We start from the raw sequence: 20,066 nt of genomic DNA, 5'->3' as shown, positions 1-20,066 counted from the left end.
AACACTACCCTGGATAAACCCGAAAGACACAGTCAGTGGCATTCAGTGCGACGTGTAAGTCGTGTAATTTGGGAAAATGAGAGGGTACCAGAATCACATCGATGCTCGCGAGGGATCTCACGCGAGCAGCGTTTCCTCAGCACGCTAAGTCTCCCGATAAAGCATCGCACATGGCGTTGATATAATTAATTTGTTTATATATCGGTTTATAGAGGTTCTTAAGTGAACTGGAATAGAAGTAATTGTAGACCTCGGTAACCATGTTTGGAAAAGAATTAGGTTGTTCAATGAAGTGATTCCGCTCTCAAAATGTTAAGACAATAAAAATGAGGTCTCGAGGGATTTTGTGTCCTCGAGCGGAAAGCGTTTTTGGTGAACGAGAGGAACCCAGACTTCCGCAAGGTCTTTCGTTATTACAGGGAATAAAACCAAATCTATTATTAAACGATATCAAGTGATTTTATGTGATGTATGATATGACATAGAAATTAGCTTACCTTAATATATAAGTTTTCAAGCGTTCCGATATAGCTGCTATAAAAATTATATCGCAAGTTAGTCAGAAAACGTATTTTCACTTGCTGCTAAATAAACTTTCACCTAAAGTATGTAACTATAGCAACAGAGCGAGCACTTTCCTTGCGAACAAATCACGATATCTAGTATTTAAGCAAGACAAATTCTCTTTTTTTTTAGAGAATCACATAGGCCCATTTAACAAAAACGTCTTTTATTTTAGTAGGGCAGGATGTATTTGGCATTCATTTAAACATTTTATAGAATATTTAGTTGATTTCTAAACTAATTTGTAGATTAATATGGAAATATAATATCACTATAGCCTAACACATAGGCTATAATATATAGCCTAAATAACACCGAGTTACAGACATTTAAACAAAATGTGTTAGAACACTCCACGATTTCACCTTCATGGTAGCCTATTGTGCTCCTGAGTCTTCTCCCCAAGCCAACGTCTAAATGACTTATTTGACTAGCTAATATTTATCCATTCATCCGTCTCATGTCAAAAGTGTGACTGTTTTGCACATCATACTCAGGTGAAGCTGCTTCTGATAAACTGCATCCAATCACACCAGCTCTGGCTGATATTAGTAACTCTATACAACTGTCATGCAGTCGGGTGATGGACGCGTTCCAGACGTGAACCCACACAAGGGAATACACTGTTGCACTGGCTGTCTCCCGGTAGCCTCCCCCTGCAGGGCGGCGAAACCGGCATAAAACAATCACTGTATGTTCGCCGTCTGAACCGCTTAGCTGGGAAACACGAGATGAGTCCTGTATTCATGTTCCCGGGCGCGCTTGAATAAAGCGCAGAGGCGAAAGCGGTTCGTGTGGTTTGCTCGCAGGATCTTAGAGCGGAGAACATGTGAGAGGGGAATGGGAAACTGGAAACTGGATTACACTTTACAGAAAGACGCAGAAGGGGGAACGTTCAGGTACGTTCATTCAGCCTACATTTTATTTCATGTTTTCAGTTATGACTTGTAAATGTTTTCACTGTCGCGTCACCTAGCCTATGTGACAGGGATGATTCGTGAAGTTTTAAACTTTGGTTCATTTCCATCGCTCTCTATGGATTGCCACAAATGTTGACATTTTTCCTCCTACATCTTTGTTTCTCTTTCCATAGGGATGTAGTCTAAATAATTGTAACGGATAAGTGCGGTAACAAAGCTTTTATCACATCAGTGATAAAAACTAACAATTTCTACATGTAAAATCTACCTTTCTTACAGACACATTTTGTTATTCATGTCTAGTCATATGAAATAGGCTAATGACCGGTCAACGCAGCATTACAGACATTACAGTATCAAATACGCATCATTCACTCTAAACACTTTTAATGTTATGCAAGTTTGCATAAACTGTACAGAAGTTTATCAGAGTCATCAATTCCGTCAATATTTCTCACTCGAGCCTGTCTCAGACTCACGCGCTTAATGAGTTTTGCGTGTTTTGTTTTGGCTGAGGGGAGCTTTACGTAGGCTATTTTACATTAAATGTAATATAGCCTAGTCTTTACCTACTGAAAATGATGTTTCCAAATGTATGTTTCGGTCAACTCACTGATGATAGTGAACAAAAGTATCCTTTTATTCTGTTTCACAGGATTTTGACAAGGCGCAGCGGCTCCGTCGAGTAGGACATCCCCACGGCGGCCAAGGCGCTTTCCGCGGACACAGGGGGAAAGAAGGACTAATATACCAAAGATGAACACAATTGTGTTTAATAAGTTAAGTAGCCAGGTTTTATTCGAGGAGAAGGCGAATGAGGTGGAAAGAAGCAGTCGAAATTATTTAGAGGTGATAGATGGACAGCATCCGGACCTGCTCTCCAGCAGCCCAGTCATCAAAGACAGCTCAGCTATCCGGCACAGGAGATCCGGGTATGTCAGAAACTTCAGTGTTGTTTGTAAAAATGTAGCTACTGCAGGTTCATGAACATGTTTCCTACTAAAAATTCTACTTAGTCCAAATGAATGATTTCACAGATACACTGCAAAATATTTTCATCATGTTTCATCAAGTGACATGTTTGTTTTCCTCAAGTTAACTCGATTTTTAAGTCATTTGAAAATATCTAAAAATAGAATGAGCAGGTTCACATTAGCACCGCTTTGATTTTTTTCTTTTTTTAAAACGTTTTCAAATTTAGTTTTAGGTTGCTTTTTTTGCAGTAGATGATAACTGTTTTGCACATCGTTTAATTTTCATGACGGAATAGTTAGCCTAATTATTCTGGTAAGGTATTAGCAGGAAAAAAAAAAAAAAAAAATCCGCACATAAATGATAGCCTGTTTAAGTCATCTGTGGTTATTTTAACGTTGTTAATGCTTTTACGCGTGACAGCACAGAGAACCGTATTGAAGATAAACATCAAGTTGTTCAATTTTAAGGCCAGCGGTGGCACGTCCAAGTGTTTGACTTTTCATAGTCTTTTTGTTTTCTTTCCATTGATTTTGCGCTAAGTTGTGGTTAGAGAGCATCTGGTTTGAATTGACAGCCCGTTCGCCGCCTTCTTATCTAGGATACGTTGAGGTTTCAAAAAGAGAATTGCAGGAAATTAATATTCACAATTCAATTAAGTCGCTGTCGATGGTGCTGAATTAGCAGGGGCTTGTCGCTCGGGTACATGAGGTCATTCGTGTTCGGTAGCAAATTTAAAACACGTCCAGGTCTGTTTCTAATAAATAAACATTTCCTTCAACTGTATGTGTGGTCCAGTCAATCACGAATATTTTTGTAGTGAGGGCGCAAGAAGAAACCATGTCATCCCTTATTTGCCCTCCGAACTCAGCGCGTTCAGCCTCACCGCCCCAAGCTGTTTACCCCAACCTGTTTTTTATTTGCAGACAACACAGTGCTTCATTATACGACTGCGATACACAGCAACACCGAAGCTAAATGTGATGTCTTGTGAAAAACTTGTGCAAACATCCTCCGCTGCGGGTGCGTCTGGCTCGCGCTTATTGAAGGTCCGTTTGCGCGAGTAAGAGGAGCCAATAGGAAAACACTACAGCCGCTCTGCTCGCCTCAAGGGGAATATCACTGCTAATGAAAATTATTAATATAAATACAGAGGTGTGTGTTGCCGATATCGAGAACAGGGAGGAAAAAAACCTTCTTTAGGTTGTTAATACAGATCTGGGTTACAAGGAAAATATTTGCTGAACATGAACCTCGGAGCGTTGGGGGAAAATATGTTAAATGTGCAGTCAGGTTTTTGGAAGATAACAAGGTGATATAACAGCGCCATACTGACATCTACAGGTTTAAATAACCAGCTTCTGTTCACGCTTGAAAATAAAGCTTCCAATTAGAAGGAAAACACACGAACAGCCTGATGCTACAGGAGAACATTTAAAAGTTACATTTAAAAGTCTAGTTCTTTGAAGAAATGCCTAGTGCTTACAAGAACCCACTGATCTGAAGAACCTGTATTGTAATATCAAAAATATTTCTTTACAGCAATATAGTTTTTGATAAAAGAGGACTTTTGCTTAACCTTTTTTCTCACAGAACCATTAAAGAAAGTTTGTGATATTGAATGTGAATTTAGAATAAAAGTGACTCAAACTCAGACTGCAAACCATCTTGCCTCTCAGTACCTATAAAGTCTACAGATTTTTCTTTTTCAAACTTTTACAGTCACTATCGGAGTACATACATGTAGCACTTGTCATAATGTGGATGTTGGATTACATGAATTTATTTAAGTGCACAGTCTTTGTGTTTTGCAGACAGACTGTAAACTGATTCTGAATGAAAATCACTCACTGGGAGAGTTAATTATAGCATGATACTCGTTTCACAGCGCATGACCGTTAATTAGGCCCTCATGTAAGAATATTTAACCCTTACAATATCTCTGAAAATTGAACACATTTTTATGCATATTTTCAATTTTACTGATTTCATCTCCTACATTAAAAAAGGTTGTAAAACTTGTAGTCAAGCTTATTGGTCTGCTCACGGCATGCTACCTTTAGATATAGATGGTTGTAATTTCATATTGATAATTAAAATAATAATAAAAAAATTAAGAGTTTCATTTATTCAGTAAAATTTTTGTTCCTTTCCTGTCATTTCCTGGCAATAAAACAGATGGCAGTAAGAACACCCCAAAAAGAATTAAAAATACCGTTTCTTTCTTTCTGTGGAAAATATGTAATGATGTAATAAATCAATCTTATGGAATTTCTCCACATGAGTGCCCATTCTTAAGTCTTGTATAATTGTCATGAGATTTATGTAGCCTTTGTCGGCTTGTATTTCTCCGCAGGTCTCGTCAGAACCCAGGAAAGGTACGGCATAAACGGCAAGCTCTGCAGGACATGGCCCGGCCTTTGAAACAGTGGCTCTACAAACACCGGGATAATCCTTACCCCACTAAAACAGAGAAAATTCTTCTCGCGCTTGGCTCACAAATGACACTTGTGCAGGTGAGTAAGTTCATTTTCCACAACTTTTCCATAAGCGTGCTACCAAGAGCTACTGGTTCTTGACAGAAGGATTATTAAAATGACAGTTTTCTTTATACATTAAGAGGACGGTGCAGGTGTTCATTCCATACACAAGCTGCAAGCAAATTCAGTTTTTTTTTTTTTTTATTGTTTAGCCAATATATATTTAAATTCAGAGACACATGGCTTGTGTTTAACTATTCACATATGTGTTTTCCAGTCTGTGTTGGTTTCTGTGTACATATCTGTCTCAGTCTGTGTCTCTGTATATACACATGAGGACATAAACATGTTCTCTAAATTTGTTAAGAATTGGCTAGGCCTGTAGATGCTATTCTGGATGACCCTAAAAAATTGTATCTGGTTCTAATAATCATGAAAAGGAGCCATTTGTTAATAAAAAATGTGAGCAGACTGCACTGCAATATGAAAAAAGACTTAAACACAAAACTGATGCTCAGTTTCAATGACTAAATAATACTTTTGTGACTGAACAAATATTGAACATCTCCAGACTTAAGCACCAAAGATACACCTGAATTTTTCTCATTGCTACTGTATTTCTGCTACCGCGTCGTATGATACCTCAATGCTTCCTCCAAAAACTACTGGCCTCCGTTGACCTGTTTAAAAGAAAAAATATGGCTGTTGGCCTTTGAGAACTTTATATAAAGCAGAGGTCAGGAAACTCAGGGCTAGAATAACATTTTTAAAGAAGTGCCCCAGCACAATGCCTGTCATAAGTGGCTTGAAGTGTATCGGGCATGAAAAGTTTTCCTAGTATAACATCTAATGGTCTCTGTGAAATGGAGAAGGCTGGGGCGAATATTGTTTTTATTTCAAAAAGACAGACGTCGGGCAGAGGAAAAGGAATATTATTAGGTGAGAGTGGCAGAAGCCAGAATAAGCACCCAGGTTTTCATCAACGTAACATTAGTAATGTTACGTTCTGTGCTCCTGGGATATTTGCGTGTGGCATCAGCCTACGATTTTTAATGGTTTTCATAGTGTCCCAATAAACAATCAAAAAGATATAGGTTAAAAAGGTTTGTTGTGTCTTTTTCGAGCATTCATAATTCTTTTTGTTTATTGGTCAAACTTTACTCAATACCATCCCAACACCCTCTGTCTTTTCTCAGGTGTCTAACTGGTTTGCAAATGCTCGACGGCGACTGAAGAACACAGTTAGGCAGCCTGATTTGAGTTGGGCCCTTAGGATCAAACTCTACAACAAATACGTCCAGGGCAACGCGGAAAGATTGAGCGTCAGCAGTGATGACTCCTGCTCTGATGGTACGACACACGGACTCTCTCATTCACACAATCACACATAAAACAACTAAATACAGTGTATTTATGGAGAGTTAACAAAAACACACACTCACATTCACAGAGGTGTCAATGTGATGCTGAAACCAAGGATATTTAATATTAAACAGTGTGGGGGACCAAATGTAAAGATTAACAAGCCAAAAATTGCAAAATTTAGTGCTCCATTAATGGTCTTAACCAATTTAATCACAAAGAACTGATCAGGAAGAATTCACAAATACTGTAGATAAAGTAACTTATCATGGAATAGCCTTCCCCAACTTGCTGACAGCTTTTTACAGGAAGAAGAGTCAGTGTTGTTCCATTCAATGTTAATGGCTTCAAACAATTCATGAGTTGAAAAATGTCTTCCAGTTCGTTTGAGTTTAATGTGAGACCAAATATGCACTATAAGGTTCAAATCTGGACTCTGGCCAGGTCAAAACATGAGCCTGATGGACTTGCTCTCAAGCCACTTCTTGGTTGTTTTTGCAATTTGGGCAAGAGTTTGTCTTGTTGAAACATAACATCTGATCGTTCCTCTTCAGATAACAACTTAGGAAGCAAGCCATTCTGCAATATTCTCCTGTACTCCAAAGCATTAAATGACTTTTAACAGTGAAGTAGCTCACCAATACCAGCAGCTAAAAAGGCTCCCCACACAATGACACCTCTTCCTCCATGCTTCACTGTGGTAGAGATGCATTTATTATATTTCGCATCAGATTTTCAGACACACTGCTCTGGAGCATCACCATGCAACTTGTGTTTCATTGTGATTCATCATTCCACACATCCCATATTCTGTCAAAAAGTTAATTCTGTCTTTGATGTTTTTCTGAGACAGCAATGGCTTTTTAAGTAGTGCATTTGCTTAAATTTAGCTAATTTCCTGACCAGTAATTTGTGGTTAAGACAGTTAAAAGCTTAGTGTTTAGCCATTTTGGGCTTTGCCCAATGTTTTATTTATTTTTTTGGTTGCAATATATATATAGATAGACCACTAATAAGAAAATTGGTTGGAATGTGTCATCCTCAATGTTTTTGTGGTGGTTATAGACCACGATGAAACACACACTTAAAGGCATAGTCCACCCAAAAAAGAAAATTCTGTTACAATTTACTTACCCTCATGTTGTTCCAGACCTGTATGATTTTCTTTTTTTTTTCTGTCAAAGACAAAAGAAGATATTTACATAAATTTCTCTGTTTTTTTCAATACAATGAAAGCCAATAGGGTCCAATGTTATTTTGTCCAATGTTAGGGTCCAATGTTGTCAGTGAGGTTAAGTAAATGATGACAGGAGTTTTGCTTTTGGATGAACTGACCCTTTAAGAAGGTGCATATTTAGTCATACATGTACAACATGCATTACACAGATATTGCAACTCTTAATCACTACTGGATTATATACTTGGGCCGTAACCACCATAGGCATTGATGGAGACAAGTCCCCCATAATAATTAGAAATGGCCTAACTGTCCCCCCCAATATTTAATATTCTTGATACTGCTCAGCTGCACTCCATTAGGTAAGCACTGCTCTGTTTTTGTTAGGATGACAAACAGTTTAAAAAGTTAAATTTTTAGGCTGGTCTGCCTTAGTGGTCTAACAGTGCTCATCAATGTAAAAATGATGGCCAATCAGATCAAAGAAGGCGGGGCTTACTATTGACAGAAGACGAGTGTGAATTCCCACGAAAACGCAACGCTTTAGTTTTTACAGTGAAAGAGTGCGTGGTAGGATGTCATGAAACATTTATTATTTGACACCGTTTTACGATAAAAATGTTCAGCGACCCACAGTAATACACAGTGATGCAACTCAACTTTTTCTGAATTTTGAATGGAAAATAAGCTATAATTTACATAATCCATGTCATTCATAACTGAATGTGAAAAGACGAAACGTTTTGCATTTTTGACTTATTAGAAATACAAATAAGAGTGAATGTGAATTTTTAAATAAAATATTATTTGCAAAGAGTTTAAATGGATTACTTCACATTCACAACTATAGGCTACAATTAGACCTATCTTTTTACCATTCTTATTTGTTTTTCTTTATTCCCTTAAATCCCTTTTAACCCTTTAATTATTTAATTTCTTTATATAAACCCCCCCCCAACCCAATGTTATGGTTATGGCCTTGGTACACACACACACACACACACTGTGCAAGTAAAACTGCTCTTTAAAACGAACAAGCACAAACAAATTCACCTATCCTGATGCTACATTTGATTGGCATGAAGTGTTGTGGTATTTATAAGAAACTCTTTGGAATTTCATTCAGCATGTAGCATGTAACAGACCAGACAGGATGCTTAAACGCAGATGTTTTATTACAACACAGTCAGTGCAACACTCCAAACATTTTTATAGCATCGTATAGCAGCCGAGCCATAAATCAGGGTCGGGGTATGTCGAGCGCAGTGTTCGTGTGTGCATCCTCCTCTGTGTTTAAGTTAACCGGACAGACGCGTAGGCTTACAGACAGTCATGCACACTGTGATTAACACACCACAATGGGGCGTCAGGACTCAACCACAAACACTCGCACACAATCTTACACTTACATGCATAAACACAAAAACAACAACTATACCTAAAGTTCTCTCTTTTCCTTTTCTTTTCTCTCTAATTCACACACTAAGGCGTTACAAATGCAGCAATGTTGTTGGCTTTCTGACAAGACTGCATGTTTGTTGGCCTCATCGCTTAACATAAGCATCCGCGCACAATGAGACATTCAGTCAGAACACTTATCATCCCTCTGTGCTTAACAGTGACCTCCAAACACACACACTCTGTATTTGGTGCCTTGATTAGATGTCTTGGAGAAGGACACACACTCTGTGGTTAGAAGAGGAATGCCCAGTCTTTGCCTCTCACATCTGTCTCATCCTACAAATAACTTCCCGCTGTTCTTACACTGTAGAATAGCACACAATCTGTGTCAGCAGCCTGGCTTAACCTTTGACCTCTAGCTTCAGGTCAAAACTTAACTTGTCATAAAATTTATGTGCTCAACTTAAATGGAAAATGACTGTGTTGACACTTGCGGAATTTTATCGGTAATTAGCAATTCCATCAGGAATTTCGGTAAACATTTTGATACGCTAAATCTTATTTCTCAAAAAAATCCCATGGATGTAAACATGGCTGTTGAAATGTTTCTAGAGGAAAATATGTCTTGCTCTACATATTTGAATTATCTCTTGGTCACAACACATGTAGAGAAAAGCACAGAATGGTTATATTGTCATGATAATGAAGTATGTAAAAACAATGTTTATCCATCTCATTGGATCTCATGAAAAAAAAAAAGTGAAATTTTTAATGACAATTAAGCTTACTGACCCCAAAATTCTCAATATGTGACCCTGGACCAAAAAATTTAAATAAAATGAAGAAAAAAATAAATATAAAAAATTTAAAGGTAATTTTTTTAAAATTGAGATTTATATATCATCTGAAAGCTGAATAAATAAGCTTTCCATTGATGTATGGTTTGTTATGATAGGACAATATTTGGCCGAGAGACTATTTGAAAATCTGGAATCTGAGGGTGCAAAAAAATCAGTTGTCCAAGTGAAGTCCTTGCATGTTCATATCCACTCACAAAAAAAACATTTTTGATATATTTACAGTAGGAAATGTACAAAATATCTTCATGGAACATGATCTTTACTTAATATCCTAATGATTTTTGGCATAAAAGAAAAATCGATCATTTTGACCCATACAATGTATTGTTGCCTATCACTACAAATATACCCGTGCGACTTATGACTGGTTTTGTGGTCCAGGTTCACATATTGTACAAAATGTCTCTATTAGATTCACCATTGAGAATAATGAGTATTATCAAAACATAACAAAACCAAAATTAAAGGAGATGTGATAAAAATGTCCCTATTTTTTCTTCTTATCTTCTGACATGTTTTCTGAGATTCACCCAAATATTATGAGCTGTGATTATACAAGCACATCATGTAACATCATACATGTTGTTCAGTATGCATATGAAACGTCTTGGTTGTTTAGAGGGAAAGTTTTGTTGCACAGACGTTTCATCAGGTCTGTCGTTCCCGTGTCTGAGCTCAGTAATTATGTGCTACACAGAAGATCTAAGCTTCAGACACACTCTTCACACATTTGAGTCAAGATAGAGCCTTGCAGTGAAATCCTAGCTCACTTAGGAGGCATTCACTCGTGCAATCCTAACCCCGTATCCTAGGAAATATTGCGTTTGTGTGAACTCCAGTGTGTTTACCTTTGTTTCCTGCATTATGGAATGGTTGTCAAGGTAGTATACAATAATGGTGCACTAAAACAATCTTTAGAAAATGTTGACTTTTAGGATGTGGAGTGAGTGATGTGGCTCTGATGTGCTGAAAAAACTATTGCAATTTGGCTCATGGACCTTCTCAAATGTCAAAACCAAAAAAGAATCCACACACATAGTTATAGATGAAATTGCTAATTCAAAGGAATTTGAGAGTCCATGCTTATATAGATTTTACTGTGTTAAAGCTTCACCCAAAAATGAAAATTCTGTCATTATTTACTCACCCTCAAGTTGTAAATTCACACACAACTTGAGGGTAAGTAAATGATGACTTATTTTTAATTTTTAGGTGAACTATCCCTTTAAGGTATGCTGAAAACCTCAAGGACGAGACAAAAGATAAATGAAAACAGTGGAACTGATTTTATTCTGCCTTTTAGTAACAAAAGTATTAACTTCTTTGTAATTGTTACATGAGTGACAATGTCAACTGAGAGAAAACAGATTGGACCATCCAACTGCTGTTGTATTACAATCAGCATTAATTCCCCATAATAGTTCGTTTTCCAAAATAAAAAATTCAAAGGCATGTCTTATATATCATCCAGTAATAAAACATGTCAGTGTCTCTTATTTATGTTCTTTCATGAATCACTGATGGGACTACAGGTGGCTGAGCAAATAATATGAGACGAATGATTGGGTGTTTTTTAAAAAATGATCAACGGAACGGAAAGATCAACTGAACACACTCTCTCCAAGGCTGAGATATGACATTGGAATGTCCAACGGGTTTTTCTTTCCCCCTGTTGATGAGAAAGTTAATACTTTTATTAGTTTTGTTACCAAAAAGCAGAATGAAACTAGACGATTTATCGCTTGCAGTTCTACCAGTTATTTATCTTTATTGTCACTTTGCGGAATAAAACTACTTCTTTTTAATAAAAAAATCTTATACCAACTTTTGAACAGTAGCATAGGTGTCGTTCCTGTCCACCTGAAATGTTTGCTTTTTTGGGGACTTTTACCTTTTTTTGCACACTTTGTGCACCTTTTAGTTTATCACATGTATATTTTAAATATTTATATTTCATATTTGGCATACATTTTTGTATTTTATCTTCTATAAATCTAAATCTAGGAATAGATCTTGAACTTTTTTTATTGCATTTTATTATTTTATTTTGATATTTTCTCAAATGAGGCGATTCAAGGCTCAAAGATCCAAACTTTCTCTGCTTCCACTGTAGCAGTAATCAGTCTCTCAGCACCAAATTTGATCGGACACACTCATTTGCAGTTGGGAGGCCCGTGTTTTCAAGAAGTGTAATCCAGTCAAGTGTTTTCAATGTGCTGGAGGGGTCATGCAGAAGAGAAGGGTGATTAAATGAAAATGTGACCGTGTCTCTCCCTGCTGAGAAGGTGTAAAGGGCAGGAGATCAAAATATTGATGTTTTATAGTTCAGTTTATTTTTTTGCAATCATCTTCCCAAATGTGTCTTTACATATTTGCATGTATCCTGCATCACATCCAGATGGTGACCCAGCAGCACGGGCCCAGGTCGGGGAGTTTAATAAGCCAATGTACCAGAGCGTCATCAAGAAGGAAGGTGGTGCTGTGGGGGCAGGTCTTCGGGCAGCTGCGGACGCCTCATTGTCTGATGACTATGTGTCGCCACCCAAATACAAGAGCAGCCTGTTGCACCGCTACCTTAACGACTCCCTCCGTCATGTAATGGTAGCCAACGGCGTAATGGACGCACGGAGGAGGAACCACTCAGGCTCTTTCAGCTCTAACGAGTATGATGAAGACCTGCTGTCACCATCTTCTTCAGAAGCAGAAGCCAACTTTATCTACAGGACTGGTGAGCTGCTGCCAGTCTTACATTCTTTCCTTCTCTGTGTGTCTCTCTCTCGCTCTTTGTGAGGAAGAAGGGCATCTTGAAGCTGTTTCATCAGCCCAGTGTCAGCTGTGTTTGAATCCATGTTTGATTTTGGCTTCTTGTTCTACAACAAGTAGAGTCACAGAGGGGTCATATGTTTCTCTGTTCTCTCTCTTACTCATCTATAAATCATTTCATTTAAACTTGACATTTGTAAATATTATGAAATATGTTTTTAATAGTATGAAAATACTAGTATGTTAAAAATATTGCAGTTCAATAGTTCAAAGAATTTGTGCTTTTATATTAAGCTTTGTACTTTTGATAAAACGGTTTAGGTCATGCAAGTTCACATTTGAACTTGCAATGAAGTAGAACGTACTGTAGTTCATAGTGGTTTAGTCTTCTGCCCATTCACTATCATTACTTCTTTAGTCATTGTGACAATTATTCTCTCTCATCCATCTTCATTCTCTCTTTATCTCCTTATTATTTTTTTTCAGTATTACAAACACAGTATTCAACACGGTTTTGAGTTCATGTCTTAACACCAACTGCGAAGAAATGAGAAGTCTTTATTCAAAACAGTGTTTGTGAGGGAAAGAGATGTTCATCTGTTTTTAGAAGTAAGGAAGTGTGTATCAACTTTTCATAATGGTGTATAGCAGTACTGTGGCGTGTGTGTGTGTGTGTGTAAACATAACTCTCTTAGAGAGTCTGTCGTGTCTGAAATGAGTCAAACTCTGACCTGAAGAATTTCCTCCTGTGGTCTTTCTCATTGCATATCTCAAACACAAAATGTTTCATATCATCATAGGACACTAAAGAAAGTTAAAATGTCTATTTAGTGGTTTCAGCTTTTAAATTCCGCAGGACATTTCTGAGGTTCCTAAAAAAATATAAATATTTTTTATATTAAATATTTTCATTTTAAATGAGATTAAGTGGGTGATGTGCACAGACAAGTTTTTGGAAAAACTACCATTCAAAAGTTTGGGGTCAGTAAGATTTTTTTAAATATATTTCTTTTTATATTATTCAGCAAGGATGCATTAAATTGAACAAAAGTGACAGTTTCAAAAGATTTCTATTTCAAATGAATGCTGTTCTTTTGAACTTTCTATTCATTAAAGAATCCTGAAAAAAATGTATCATGGTTTCCACAAAAATATTAGCAGCACAACTGTTTTCAACATTGATAATAATAAGAAATAGTACTTGTTGAGCACCAAATCAGAATATTAGAATGATTTCTGAAGGATCATGTGACTGAAGACTGGAGTAATTATGCTGAAAATTCAGCTTTGCGTCACAGAAATTAATTACATTTTAAAATATAGACTTTCAAAAGAGAAACCGTTATTTTAAACTGTTTACTATATTTTTGATCAAATAAATGCAGCCTTGGTCAGATTCTTTCCGAAACATTAAACAATCTTACCGACCACAAATTTTTGAAAGGTAGTGTACTTGTATTATTTAGTGATAGTATTTGGAAAATAAACAGCTTATAATAAGTAAATAAATAAATAAATAGTCATTCTGAGTCATTTTCTGTCAATTTCCTCTTTGCAGCTGCTTGATAATTGCTTTAATCGCTTTCTAGAGCTTTCACCTAACCCAGGCTTTCTCATTTAGCAAAAAAGTCAAGCTCTGCCAAAGTTTAGGACTCTCTAACTCGTCTGTTTAAGGTCAATGTTGGTTCGGAGTATCACGGCAGGGAGCGTCTGCAGTCCTCACAGTCGGCTGTGTTTGCTCCCATGTGCTGTTTAAGCCCTCCAGGTGTTTGTGATGTTATCGCAAATCTTTTGGACAGTCCAAAATGACAAATATGTTTCAGGAGAGTTCTGGCAATTATTTAAGCCCTGTTCATCATCATCTGGAAGAATGTCAGCCCCTATTGATCATTCGTAGGAATTTATGTGAGATACTGTGTCGGCGACTAAGGCCTTCGAGCGCATGTGTTCGCTCTCTTCTTCTCGAGAAAGAACGGGTTTCTTCAGGTCAGAACACTGCGTCTTTGTCCTGACAGGATTCATAACTGATAACATTGTTTGCTCCTCACTTCTTCGCTTACATATTGTTGTTCACATCAAGCCTCGGGGATCTCGCCGTGCAGTCTTTGTTTTACTTTGTTTCTCATTTCATTTCGCCATTTCTTACTGACAAACATGGTTTGCATTATCTTGGGGCTTAAGAACAGAATGCTGGAATTCTCTTCAAACCCAAAAGCTGTTGCAAACTACCTTCTGGACCATCGTTTAAACTGTGCACTATGTAAAGTCGCAGTTGCTTGTGTAGACACCTGCTAAGAGAGACCGAGAGAAAGAGCTTTAGTGTGTTTTCTTGTTTATTTTAGCTTGAATCAGTTATTCCTACAGGATTAGTCCACTTTATGGAGGGTGGCTTTGCTCACCCTCAAGCCATCCTAGGTGTATATGACTTTCTTTTCAAGCTTTATAATGGCAGTGAATGGGATGTGAAAAGTGCATCTATCCATCATAAAAGAAAGTGCATCTATCCATCATAAACATACTCCACACGGCTCCGGGGGTTAATAAAGGCCTTCTGAAGCGAACCGATGGATTTGTGTAAGAAAAATATCCATATTTAACAAGTTATAAAGTAAAATATCTAGCTTCTGCCAGACCGCCTTCCGTATTCAACTTAACGAAAAAAGCGTAATTGATGTCGCATCAGTTTTGCTTTTTCGTAAGTTGAATACAGAAGGCGGTCTGGCAGAAGCTAGATATTTTACTTTATAACTTGTTAAATATGGATATTTTTCTTACACAAACGCATCGCTTCGCTTCAGAAGGCCTTCATTAACCCCCCGGAGCCGTGTGGAGTATGTTTATAATGGATGGATGCACTTTCTTGAGCTTCATGCTCGTTGATCCCGTTCACTGCCATTATAAAGCTTGAATGGGTCAGGATATTTATTAATATAACTCCGATTGTGTTCATCAGAGAGGAAAGTCATATACACGTAGGATGGCTTGAGGGTGAGTAAATCTTGGGGTAATTTTCATTTTAAAGTGAACTAATCCTCTAAACACAGTTAATGATTAATCAATATTTATGATTTATGCTTTTCTCGGCTTTCATGGTAAATACCATTTCCTGGCTAAGGACTCTGATGGCTTCGTCAGGTAGATGAAGTGTCTGTTTGTCATTTTGCACATGAGTATGTGCCAAACAAAAGGTTTAGAAGCACAGGATCACACACAGCAACAATTGCAACTCCGAATAAGGGATCAATCAGAACAAAATACAGCAATAAACTCTGAATTAAATTGATATTGAATTTGTCATTCAATCTTGTTACTGGAGAAAAGGGGTTTGCATCATTTCCTCCTAGGGTTTCTCTCTCTTTTATTCTCTGCTATTCGCTTTCCTTCAATTTTCTTTCTTTCTTTCTGCATTCCAGAATATTTTCATACAAACATTCCTCAAGTTTCAGGCTAATATGGCATGAGGTTGAAATTTTAGATCTACGCTCTGTTTTCTTTTTTGAAACAGATGTCTGTCTGTCTCTGCGCTGTGTTAGCCAAGACGCTAATGTTTTAGCTCAGACGTCTTTAAACCAAAGTGGCATCTCAGAATCCGCCAGTTAAATGTAGCTTAATGGAACAAATTGGATCTAAAGGAGCTCTCTCCTCCTTTCTATCACTCCTCACTTGAAGTTTCACAGATCAGACGTGGCAAAGGAGCCGTCGGGCCAGCTAAGCCTCAAACCTCTGATGGAAAACTAAAGAGGCCATTGTGTAAGAAAAATACGAAATAAAACGCAACAGGAACCCTGATGGGAGTTTCATTGAAAACAAGAAGCGAGAGAATTCCAGGGTACATGCCAGGGATTTTATGTCAAATTGCACTTTAATGGGATATTTAATGGCAGGAATCTCGCTCAGTGTTTTCCCTGCATGCGTGGTATTGGGTTTAGGGCCGTCCTGTATGATATAGATCAGTATGCCGCACTCTCAGAGTGGATGAGAGCTCGCAGTAAAGTGAGAGCATGCAGGAAAATATTTCTCAGAACGTTGTCTAACGCTTTAGATGTGCTTTCACAGGTTGCATCAGGGGCTGGTTGTGCAGGATTCTCATAGAAAGAGCATCACATGGGACATAAACTGGCTGCTGCACCGTTTACTCTAGAGCGATGTGTTATTTGTCCTCATATTGCTTTCAACAGGGTCCTTGTGATCCAGTTATTGTAACTTATGCGTCAGTTGAGGGGTTTATGGATATATTATGATTTGCTTCAGTTAACTGAAATGAATTAGATGAAAGTGATATATATTTCAATATTTAAATCTGACTTTTAAAGAAATTAATACTTTTATTCAGCAAGGATGCATTAAATGTATTAAAAGTGACAGTAAAGTGAATAAAGGCTATTCTTTCAAACTTTCTGTTCAGCTAAGAATCCACAAAAATATTAAGCAGCACAACTGTTTTCAACATTGATAGTAATGAGAAATGTTTCTTGAGCAGCAAATCAGCATATTAAAATGATTTCTGAAGGATCATGCGACACTGAAGACTGGAGTAATGATGCTGAAAATTCAGCTTTGCCATCACAGGAATAAATTACATTTTAAAATATATTCAAATAGGAAACAGTTGTTACATTACATTGTAATAATATTTCACAATATTACCATTTTTACTGTATTTTTGGTTTTATTTATTTATTTTTTTAAATGAAGCCCTGGTGAGCATAACAGATTTTTTTTTTTTTTCAAAAACATCTTACAGACCCCAATCTTTTGAATGGTGTGTTGTATTGTATTAATGTGGATTTCTTCTAAATGAGATGATTAGAGTTTTATTTGAGCAATTTAACTAAATATCCTTCTATAAATTTAAAGCATAACTGTATGTTACGCTAAACGCCCCCTAAGCGTCACCAAAAAAAAAAAGTGATTGATTGATTTACATGTCAGTCAGATGGTTCCTTCCTTATACTAGTATGAGAATGAGGCATTTATATAGCGCTTTCATATGTATTACTGTATGGGGTTTTTGTCCAGAATAAATTGCAGTGTGGACCAGTCCTTTTGCCATTTAGTCAAAGCTCTGGCTATGGGAGACAACACTATGGTGGTGATATGACTCCAATCTCCTCCATTGCCTATAAATATAAAAAAGAAGAAATTCTTTATATGTTTGTGATCTGTAATAAGAGTGAAAAAATTAGCCCGGATATTTTGCCAAAGAAAAAGAACATTTTTGGTATGGCTCTCTTTTTCCAATCAGTCTTTTTGCTCTGCTTTAGTGTGTCAGCCACGCGCTGTGGGACATATTTCTTCACAGAACCAAGAATGTCACCTGTGTTTTACGACATGAAAAGACCTTCTTTTTCAAGGTCAGTGGACATTAAACAGAGGCAGGAGGCAGAAATATGTTAAATGAAAACAGAAAGGCTTGACAAGGCCACCGGGGCTCATAGATGCCAGTCACATATAAAAGTCCTGCAGACTCATTGGACTGAAGCCACCAAAAGAAAATACTTTAAAAGTCATTGTCCAAGAAAAGTACAATCTCCCCAAATCACAAACATCAGAGCACATTTCAGGCCAGCCTCACTGCATTCAGAGGTACAGTAGGTGGGCAATTCATCCAAGCCTTAACATGCAACAGAGTGGGAGCATGTAAATTCTGGCATTATTAATGTGCGGGGCCTGCAGTTCATCTGATGATTGACAGCCCTGTGTGTGTACAGCTGGAAACACACAGCACACTTTTATTGCTGTTTTTGCAGTTGTACTACACATCCAACCACATACAGTACATAAAAACATTGAGAGTCTGATGCCATTAAAAGTTTGAAAGTCTCTCTTACTTTCAAAGCACGACAGGCTTTGGCTAACATATTTGAAAGTGTTTGACATGTTTGACAATGACATACAGTGCTGGGGGAGGGATGTGTAATTTAAAGAGTACATGCTGAACTGTGTGATTTACGGTAGCTGACTGCTCACTGACCACAGAGCAGCAGGACAATGACTGATCCAGCTCTACTGTGCACATCTCAAATGGCAGAAAACACTTACGGAAAGTATTTAGGTCCTGTAACTGGTCACAATTTCAAATAAAAATAAAAATACAATACAATATAATATAAGGCCCCAGGAGCCCCACAACCCTACAAAGGACAAGCAATTTGAAAGATATAATATAATATAATAATTTATATTAATTAATATTAATTAGTAGTGATCATGAGCTCCATTAATGATAATTATAAAATAATTGGCAAATGCTGTTTAAAAAAGTTTTACATGGACTATAGCAGGGGTGTCCAATCATGTTCATTCATGGAGGGCCACGGTCCTCCAGAGTTCAGCTCCAAACCCAATTAAATGCACATGAACCAGCTAATCAAGGTCTTACAGACATACTGGTGGATGGATGGGCGGACATGACTGACGAGAGAGAAAATGCGTGTGGTTTTTGTTGCCTCCTATGAAACACACCGGGATAATATTTTGCCATAAGTAAAATTGCTTTAAAAAGGCTAATGTAGGCTTGTAGTCTTATATGAAATAGATTCATGTATTTATTATTGTTTATGTATTTATTTAAATAGCTTTTAGTTAATTATTATGAAAACTATAAAAACAACCTCAAACGTAATTTCTCAGAAAACATTATTTTTAAAAAAAATTTGAAACAATGAAATAAGTTCAAATTTCTTTTAAATATGTTGTGGTCAGCCATAGACATAAGCATTTCTGTAATTTAAATCATTAGAGTTAAAACAGCATATTATTTCTAGTAACTTATTCAGATTGAGTTCTGCTTAATATAATTAATTTTTGAGTTCATGTCACAAATATTTAAGTTGGATTAACTTTTAAGTAAAACGAGCTTATTTCATCTAGCGATTTTCACTGTTAGGTTTTACATTGTAGAAACTTCCAGACCGGTGTGTTGAGGCAAGTTGGAGCTAAACTCTGCCGGACAGTGGCCCTCCAGGACTGAGTTTGGACAATGTCACACCACAGGACATGTCAACTTCCCAAAAGTATATTTCATGTCAATTATCCATACACACTTATGGAAACACCAAGATTTCCTTCTCTTTGAGAAGTTTCTCCCAATCTATCCCTCACAAAGTAGGGAGGGGCGACTGAACAATCCTAGAGAAAGAGGAGGCTAAGGCCAAGGTTTGCTTCAGACACTGGGTTGCAGTTGAATGATTGGGTCTCATCATCCATCATCAGAGAGAGAGAGAGAGAGGAGAGAATGTTGAGATAAGTGAAAGGTGGAGAAAAGAAAGATGAAGGAAGAAGGGAGGAGGAAAGGAAGAAAGGAGAGATGAGAGATGTGCTGGAAATGAGGGATAAAAGGTGAAGTATTGTGAAAGAGAGGGGAAAAAAGTGAATAATGTACAATAAAAGGCACATAAAAATTGGGATGAAAAAATATACAAACTCAAATGGATACCAAGACTACTCACAATACTAAGAGAACCGCTAGCTTTTTGCAGTAGTATTTTCATGGCTTCACATTTAATATAAAATTAATTATACAGTATAATAAATAATTATAATAAATAATCATTATAAAAATACA

General features: G+C 37.1%; 1 protein-coding gene across 1 annotated transcript in view; it reads left to right on the top strand.

Moving 5' to 3' along the window:
• The first annotated feature begins 1,162 nt into the window (after nt 1-1,162).
• Nucleotides 1,163-20,066, top strand: part of mkxa (mohawk homeobox a) — a 33,468-nt gene continuing 14,564 nt past the window's right edge. The window contains exons 1-5 of the mRNA XM_051914232.1: nt 1,163-1,463; nt 2,140-2,416; nt 4,813-4,972; nt 6,133-6,286; nt 12,135-12,464. Coding sequence (XP_051770192.1) covers nt 2,241-2,416; nt 4,813-4,972; nt 6,133-6,286; nt 12,135-12,464 — 820 coding nt within the window. The 5' untranslated portion in view covers nt 1,163-1,463; nt 2,140-2,240. The remainder of the gene's footprint in view (nt 1,464-2,139; nt 2,417-4,812; nt 4,973-6,132; nt 6,287-12,134; nt 12,465-20,066) is intronic.

This window comes from Ctenopharyngodon idella, chromosome 12 (genome assembly GCF_019924925.1).
Source record: "Ctenopharyngodon idella isolate HZGC_01 chromosome 12, HZGC01, whole genome shotgun sequence".
In the NCBI taxonomy this organism is placed as follows: Eukaryota; Metazoa; Chordata; class Actinopteri; order Cypriniformes; family Xenocyprididae; genus Ctenopharyngodon; species Ctenopharyngodon idella.
Note: the sequence above shows the minus strand (reverse complement) of the source record. Positions and strands in the feature narration are given on the sequence as shown.